Raw genomic sequence first — 8,926 nt, 5'->3', positions numbered from 1 at the left:
AGGCAAATGCGGTGAAGAAAGCTGATGGTGCCCGGCTGTCAAAATATATAGAATCTGGGGTCCTGTAGGCTTGAAGATAAACAAGGGGTCATCTAACTGAGAAACATCAAAGCCCACATGGAAGAAGTACACCAGCCTGTGAGATCACAAGGCGTTGAAGGGATCAGGTATCAGGCATCAAAGACAAAAAAAAAAAAAAAAAATCGTACCATTGTGAATGAGGGGAGTGCAGAGTTGGGACCCAGGGCCCATCTGTGAGAAATTGGACATCCCCTTGCAGAAGGGCTGTGGGAAGAAGATGAGCCAGTCAGGGTTCAGTGTAACAACGATGAAATATGCAATTTCTCTCTAGTTCTTGAATGCTTCCCCCCACCCACCCCCACTATCATGATCCCAATTCTACCTTACATATCCTGCTGGACCGGAGGATGTTCACTGGCACAGACAGGAGCTGGAAATACAGGGAATCCAGGACAGATGAACCCCTCAGGACTAGTGGAGAGAGTGGCGATATCGGGAGGGTGGAGCGAAGGTGAGGGAGAAAGGTTGAACAGATTACAAGGTCTACTTATAACCTCCTCCCCGGGGGACGGACAGCGGAGAAGTGGATGAGGGAGATGTTGGATGGTGTGAGATATGACAAAATAATAATAATTTATAAATTATCCAGGGTTCAGGGGGGAGGCGGAAGGTGGGGGGAGGTGGGAGTGGGGAGGGAGGGGAAAAATGAGGAGCAGATGCTAAGGGTTCAAGTAGAAAGCAGGTGTTTTGAGAATGATGATGGTAATATATATATGAATGTGCTGGACACAATTGATGTATGTATGTATTGTGATAAGAGTTGTATGAGCCCCTAATAAAATGATTTTTTAAAAAATAAATAAAAGGAGGGAAGAGCAAGAGAAGAGAGTCACTATCTTAGACAAAGGAACCCCAGTGGTGTTGTGGGTGACATACTGGGTGGCTAACTGCAAGGTGCAAAACCACCAGCCGCTCCTAGAGAGAAAGATGAGGATTTCCCCTCCCATAGAGAGTTACAGAAACCCACAGTTCTCCCCTGTCCTCACAGGGCCACTACGAGTTGGACTTGCCTCAGTGGCACTGAGATCCTAGACAAACAGACCAAAGAGCCTGGGGAAATGAAGCACCCTAACGCAATGAAGAAATCATGTATCACACTTTGGGAGAAAATAAGCCCACCACTGCTGCATCGGTTGTGATTCCCGACGACGTCAAGTATTATAGAGTAGAAATGTTGTAGAGGGTTTTCTTGGCTGTCCGTTTCATGAAAGCAGGTAGCCAGGGCTGTCCCCTAAGGTGCTGCTGGCTGGGTTCTAACCACCAGTCTTTGGGTTAGCAGCCGAGTACAAACCATTTGGGCCAGCTAGGGACTTCTGGGAGGAATAGGAAGCCGGGAAGCACTTAGAGGGAGGAACAAGAGCACTGGAATCAACTCAATGGCAACTAACAACAAGAAAATCTGAAAAGCTATTTCGAAAATGCTACCAAGGGAGCTGTCCAATGAAAGCTTTGTGTTCTTCTATGATTGTTTGGATAGAGCTCGGTGAGGCCCGGGTGGGTACACCACCTCACTGAGAGGCCATGTTTCGTTCGTTGTATCCATCCTTCATGCCTATTGACTTGATGAGGACAGGGGCGGGCTCTCTCACCTCAGTTTCTCTTCAGCCCCGTGCATGCTTTCAGACATAGAGTGTATATGCAAATACATATTACAAAAAAATTAGTGTCACCATATCTTGATTATCCAGTGCTTCTGTGACCAAAATTACCACAAGAAGGTGGCTTTAAAGAATAGATTTATGTTCCAAATAGGATCATATCCAGAAGTACAGAGATCAGAACTTCAACTCATATTTTGGGGGAACACAAGCCAACTTCTAATACACCCCTATTTTTCAAATGAGAAGATTGAGGATAAGAGAAGCTGAGGGCTTTGCCTGAATTCACAAGGCATTTTCCAAAATAACCAGGCAAATGCAGAAGCAGTAGGAGAAGTCAAGGCCCAGCTCCTCCCAGCACCCCACGCTGCTGTGTGTGGTCTCCCTCGGGACTGCAGGTTCAATGAGCTGTGGGGAGGTGTAGCTCCTGAGCAGATTCTGTATCAGGGAACATTCTCATGGATATGAACACGCCGCATCCTCAGTGCTGGACACTCGGAGCTCTGAGTGCTGGGGCCATTTATCTAAACACAAGGGGACTTCAAAGAGTTCATGGGGAAATGTCATTATCTTTTAATTCCAGTTTTCTATTCCATGAACTTTTTGAAGCTCCCTCATATATGTGAGTCTCCCACCTGAGTGTTTAAACATCTGTAATATGTGTGTGTGTGGGGGTGAAGGCTCGCTCCTGCCCACCCCAGATCACTTCCTTGCCTTAGTTTCAGGTCTAGCCAACAGTCCCCATCAGGAGGACTCCATGTGTGTCACAGCAGAACAGTGCTCCACAGATTCCCCAGAAGTCAGTTGCCAGGTCTTTCTTTGGAGGTCCTTCTTGCTAGGCTCGAATCAGTTAGCAGCCGAGCATGTTAGCCATTGACACTGCCCAGGCCTTCCTTTGGCTCTATAACCCTTCTCAAAGATGGAGGATATATATAGATTCAATATTATAAACCACACCATAGTTGCCTCCTTTTCTAAGTAAGTTCACTTTGAAAACCACAGCAGGCTAGAATCTCAGTGATGCCTCCTCCGCCGTGGCAGGGATTAGTATTCCCGTAGCACAGGCTGACTCTGTCTCAACAGCAAACTGCAGATTTCACAGGCACTTGCAGATATTAGAGCAAGATTTAGAGCCCCTCGTACTGGCTGCTAACACTAAACTGCTGTAAAGCATCTAATGGCGCGAGATGACAGAAGTCTCCTGAAGAGAAAGAAATATCATTGGCTTTGATAATGTTCTATAGAAAATAACTTCCTTGGGCAGCAACGGAATGTTCCATTCTAGATTGCGACATAACCCCCTTGGGCCATAGTCCAGGTCTAAGGAGTCAGGACTGCTCCCCGCCACCCCTCAAAAACACTCCCTCTCCCCTCCCCACACAGAGCTTGTCTTTGAGGGCAGTTAGTAGGGAAACATTCCCAGGAGGAGAGGAGGAGGGAAGTCTGGCTTCAAGCAGAGAAAGCAGGAACGTTGAATTGGGAAGGGAAGGGGCATGTTCTTTTGGGATAGTACAGGAGTGGCCCTGGGTTACCTGAGTCTCCCTACCGGTCCCATCTCTCCAGCTCCCAGTGAATCCTCAGTCTCCAGATTGGCCCAGTACTTATGTAAGGCTCTGCTTCCACCAGAGTGAAATTTTAATGATTTGATGTTAAGGTGACCAGACGTCCCGCTGTTGGTGGGCCAGTCCCGATTTTTGGTGTTTTTAAAAAGTCCCGATTTTTGGAAAGAATACATGACAAGCTAAGGAACGGTCCATTTAGTCCATTATGGACAGGGCCCTACAGTTCATGTTAAACTTTTCATGGTTACTGTGAGCTTCCACCACACTAGCTTGTTCAACCCCATGCACAGGGAATAAAGACACTGCTCAGTGCTGTGCCCTACCGTGATCCGTTGTAGATCGCACCATTATGATCCACAGATTTCTATTGGCTGGTTTTTGGAAACAGACCGCCAGGCCTTTCTTTCCACCGCATCTTAGTCTGAAAGCTCTGCAAAAACCCGTTCAGCTCTACTGAGAAGCCAGTGGTGTCTGCCCAGGAAGTGCAATCGCTGGGGCTTGGACCCCCCACCCCCCACAAAACTGTTATTGTTTCTTCAGTTGACACCAATCAAGTTGCTGCCGAGCCAATGGTGACAGAATGTGCTCCACTGAGTTTTCAAAAGTTGCTTTTTAAAAACGTAGATAGATGATTCTGTGCTGATTCCACTTCTCAAAAGAGGAAGATCATAAAATGTGAAGAAGATTTGATAGCTCTTGTTAGAAAGGGTCTCTCAACAGGAAATGCTATTTGCATTTCCTCTTTACTGATGGGTCACTATAAGGTGGGCAATGCCTGAGTGTTGTACCGACGTGGCCACTCTGAGAGGGCTGTCCATAGCCCCAACACACTGCAGGGAAGCCCAGTATGGAAATTTCCAAATATAGTTGCTCACAGCTCTGGTTGTGCCTGCCTGCCCAGGGGCCTGGGGTCAAACCTCAGTGCCCCAGTTATCTTAGGTCAAACCTGTTCAAAAGCATAACGTTATCCCACTCTCCCCATGGCTGAGGTGGCTTGCTTCTGAAACGAAAGTACAAATGCAGGCCGGTGTCATCTCCATAAAGCATGGTTGGGGCCCAGCAACCTTGCAGGACATCCCAGCATCCCAGCTGGGAGGAGCCCCCAGCAGGAGGGGTGAAGAGCACTCACCTGGTTACCACTCTCCCTGATGATCTCAACTTTGGCAGCCTCGGCTCTGCCCTGATCTCTGCAAACCAGATGAACTGTGCCACCTGGCGGAATTCAACAAAATCACCGATGAGTTACAGGCTAGCCACGGAGACCAGCTTTCCCATTTCCCAAATGAAGAAAATGTGTGTGTGTGTGTGTGTGTGTGTGTGTGTGTGTGTGTGTGTGTGTGAAGAAAATGTGTGTGTGTGTGTGTGTATCCATTCTCCTGAGTTCTCCCCACTCCCTCCCAGAACAATGATCCACGGAGACCAGCTTTCCCAAATGAAGAAAATGGGGCGGGGGATATATATATATATATATCCATTCCCCTGAGTTCTCCCCACTCCCTCCCAGAACAATGATATAATCCCAGAAAACCTGGAAAATCTAGATGGAACCAGTGTCCTCCAGAGGAAGAGCAGGGAAGGAAAGAGGAAGGCGCACCCAAGGTGCTCTCCCCACTGCTTGGGACGCTGCCTGCTCTGTGAAGGTCTGAGCATAGGCAGAAGTATTGGCCTGGCTCACTCTCGCACTCCCAGCATCATCGCTAGACTCATCCGGGGCACTTCGGAAGAAACACAGTGAGGGCCCAGCCATGGGTATTTTTAAAGACTCCCAAGGGACTCTAATATTCAGCCCCAGTTGAGGACCACTGACCTAATATGTAGCAGGAGGGCCTCCGTGAAGTTATTGAAAGGCCACATCCATAAATGGCATGCGTGCTGCTTCAGCAGATGCCAGCCTAGCATCAATCAGGGTGATTTAAAGGAGAATGCCTTGGCTGCGGCAGTTCAGAAGTAATCATTACCCGTAGGCTTTGTTAACTTAAAATAGGCCACTTGATTAAATGGGGTCAGTTCCATGGGAGGCTGCTGGGTAACCACACACCCACTACGCTCAGCCTCCTCCCCACCACAGCGCAGAGTTTAAGACGTAGTTGCTAAGATGCAGTTAATCCTCTCCTGAGTTGGCAGAAAGTGAATGAAACTCCAGGTGGTATTATATTCCCCTGGTAAAGGCCAAAGTGGGCTTCACAGGGGAACAAAGAAAAGAGAGTCTTGAATATCTTTTAAAGTGATACATTCCCAACCAATTCCCCCAATCTCTGTGAGCACATCAATTATTCCTACAGAAGAGGCTTCTAAGAGACATGGTGCCATTTGGTGACCAGGGGAGGGGAGAGGTGCAGAACATCCTAGTATTCACCCAGAGAAAACCCTGGGCACACTGACTAATTTGCAGGCCCCTGACGAGCCTCTTTACAGAGCCAAGGTTAGGGCAGTACGAGACCAGCCACACTACTGTAATCCTGAAGCCTGCACATCAAGACCAGAGCAGGGAGCACTGCCCTTAGCCTTCACCCTCAAGGGTCCTTCCGGTCATTCTCTGTAGTACCGGTTCCCAATCCTCAGTCTTCCTTTTCTGTCAATGCAACTCTATTTACATGCATCAGGCAGGGCAACGACTCTCACGGTCCTTTTCCAGTGATTCCATCACCATTACAGAGCACTGGCTCTTCAATAGAGAGGGTCCACATCCCAATTTTGGTGGACTCCCAGGCTCCTCACCCCCCTGCACTCCACCCTGATCCTGGTAACCCCACGTGTTACAGCACAGGACTGAACGTCACAGGATTTCCTGTTATCATTACAGTATTGGGACCCCAGGCCTTTTACTTCCAGAGACACTGGGTAGGTTTGAACCACCAATCTTTCAATTAGTTGGCAAGTGCAAACTGCTTGCACCACCCAAGGACTTGAGCTAGAGACCAGTGTTCACAGATCTTGAAGTGCCACTGGTGCTTGGCTACAGCCCTTCACATGTCTAAGCAGAAAACAACATGGAGTATGGGCAGTGAACTAATTAAACGATGAGTAAAATCTCCTCTAGTCGCCCACTCTGTCCAATGCCAGCTGGGTGCTACGTGCACAAGTCAGACACTGAGCTGCTATGCGATCTTCCCAGAGCCGCTAGGCCCCTCCTCACGGCCGAAGATGCAGTGGATCATGCCCACTGTTGGCTCAGGGAACCGTGAGTTGGCAGGCTGCTCACCTCTCTTGGCTATTTCAATGGCAGTTTCTTTCCCAATGCCGCTGTTTCCTCCGGTGATCAAGAAGGCTCTTCCAGGAACTTGGATCTCCAGGTCACCAGCAATGAAGTCCTGGGACGCAGTTTCATAGCCACTCCTGGAAATAGCAGACCCATAGAGCCACGGCCCACAGTGAGCTAGGAACACTGTTCCCACTGGAAATAAAGCTCGATTCTTCAGTGGGCTCTCTCCCCTTCTTCCACCACATCACACGGCTCCTTCCATCCTCTGCCTTTCTCCACCGCCCCCCACCCCCCGCCTCTACCGTGTCACCAACACACCCTCTGCTTCTTGACCGCCATCTTCCAAAACTTTGGAAACTATTTAGTGATTCCAATCTTGTGACATCCAAACTACTTTTCTCTGACTGCCTCGGATGTCGTTTTCATTGTTGTTAGTTGCCATTGAGTAAATATCAACCCCGGGACCTCTGTGAGCAAGAGCTGAACTGTGTGTGCTCTGTGGGTTTTCAGTGGCTGGTTTGTCTGAAGTAGATGGCCACATTTTTCTTCCAAGTTACCTCTGGGTAAACACTCCCTCTCTTCCCATACAGTTAGCCATTTACTGCACCTAGGGATTCCTCTTCTGCTGCTGACTTTCCTAATATTTCCCGTTTATGAAATTATCTGAGAAACAGAAGTCAGAAAGTAGAGGCAGAAAGATCAAGGACTTAGCAGAAGGCCCCTTAAGGCAGAGCTCTCTCCACAGCAATGGGAGGGCTGCACCTCTCACGCTCAGAGCTGAGAGGTTTCTTCTGGCCACTTCTCTTCCTCTGAAGTTTCTACAAGAGGCTGAGAATTCTCCCACCCAGCCTGCTTACAAACTGCCTGCCAAACGCTATCTCTGGTCCAAGTCCTAGTATAGTTCAAATACCAATTACCTTCCCAGGACTTGAGTGTTGTTTGGAAGTGTTTTGCATGGAGGCATTCACTGCCCCCTCACAGCGGAGTGAGAGATTCCTACCAGGAGAAACTGCTCCTCATCCTACCATCTGGAATTCCTCTGGGCATCGCAGGCAGCTCAGAGAGCACCCTTCCTCTTACCTTAGCTCTCATGGCCCAAGTAAGCAAGACTTCGATCGGTCCAAAGCCTCCTTGAAAGACCGTCTCAAATAATAAGATACAAAACTAAGGGCTTTGGGTTGAACACCCTTGGTTTAAATCTCAGCTCAATAGCTGTGGAACCTCTTGTGTCAGCTTAACATTTCTGAACTATGTCCTTGGCAGAACAGTGGTAAGCAGCCTAAATGAGATAATGTGGTTGGCATTTATCACAGCACTGGGGACATGGCAACAGTTAAATAAACAGTAGTTGCTATTGCAATATTATCAATAATAATGACAATCATACCACCCATGTTCCACATTGAGTTCCTCCCCAGGCTTTATGAGCATTTGAACCTGCAAACAGAGGTGAAATGAGAAGCTGGACTTCCTTCGACGAGTGGGGGTCCTGGTATCTCTGTGAAAGGATTCCCTATCGGCCATCAGGGGTTCCTTAGAAAGAGCCCGCGCCCAGGAGCTGATGAATCAGGGTTTGGGTGGTGAGAAGGTTTAGGTGTCGAGAGAGTGAGTTTCCAAAACCACAACAAAGCCAGAAAAAGAGAAGAAGAAACTGGCCTCACCAGCCCCCCTCCTCCAGGAATAGGAAGCAGGGAGGCCTTTCTACGTGACCGAGAGGCTTGCTGAAGGCAGCTCCTGTGGCTTTAACCTTTCCTCAAAGTCCAAGTGCGAAGTGCCAGGTATGGACCCCGAATCCTTCCCGGAACTGCACAATACCAGACTCGCCCTCTGTCTTTTGCCTTGGCTGTTTGCCTTCAGCACAAGGATTCCATCCTGGCTCAATTTATTGACTAATGACACTTAGCTTTTATGCATGCCACCCATGCTTTTTGGGAAGCATTTTTTCTCCCCGTTTCACAACCTCTGGGTATCAGGTCCTGCTGTTTTGAACACTGGAAATCGAAGCAGAGAGGAGTAAAGGGCTTGTCCAAGATCCCATGATGGCTGAGGATAAAGGCAAAGGAGGGTTTTCTTGTTCTGTCAACTCTTCCCCCAGGGCACCTACTGCTCTGCTAGCCAATTGTCATCTAGCCAATCCTGTCTCATGGAGATTTCGTGTGTTACAGAGTAGAACTGTTCTGTAGGGTGTCTTGGATGCCATCATGGAGTTACCATGAGTCAGAATCGACTCAACAGCCAAGATAGCCACAATCTTTATGAAGTCAGATTGCCAGGCCTTTCTTCCACAGCACTGCGAGATGGGTCCAGGCTGCCTATAGTAGTAAAACACCAACCACTTGTGCCACCCACAGACTTTCTCTCCGACACCAACAATGCATTGCCATTGAGTCCGTTCCGACTCAAAACAACCCTTTCTTTGCAGGGAGTCCCAGCCTGTAAGTCTTAAAGGAGCAGACAGCCTCACCTTTCTCCTCATTCTGCTA

At 48.5% G+C, this 8,926-nt stretch overlaps 1 protein-coding gene across 1 annotated transcript in view; it reads right to left on the bottom strand.

Annotated features, from left to right (window-relative positions):
* Positions 1–6,569, bottom strand: part of DHRS12 (dehydrogenase/reductase 12) — a 70,878-nt gene extending 64,309 nt beyond the window's left edge. The window contains 1 exon segment of the mRNA XM_045283784.1: positions 6,444–6,569. Coding sequence (XP_045139719.1) covers positions 6,444–6,569 — 126 coding nt within the window.
* Between the last annotated feature and the right edge of the window lie 2,357 nt (positions 6,570–8,926).

This window comes from Echinops telfairi, unplaced genomic scaffold, assembly GCF_000313985.2.
Source record: "Echinops telfairi isolate 266 unplaced genomic scaffold, ASM31398v2 ScPeMD7_7467;HRSCAF=8505_0, whole genome shotgun sequence".
NCBI lineage: Eukaryota > Metazoa > Chordata > Mammalia > Afrosoricida > Tenrecidae > Echinops > Echinops telfairi.
Note: the sequence above shows the minus strand (reverse complement) of the source record. Positions and strands in the feature narration are given on the sequence as shown.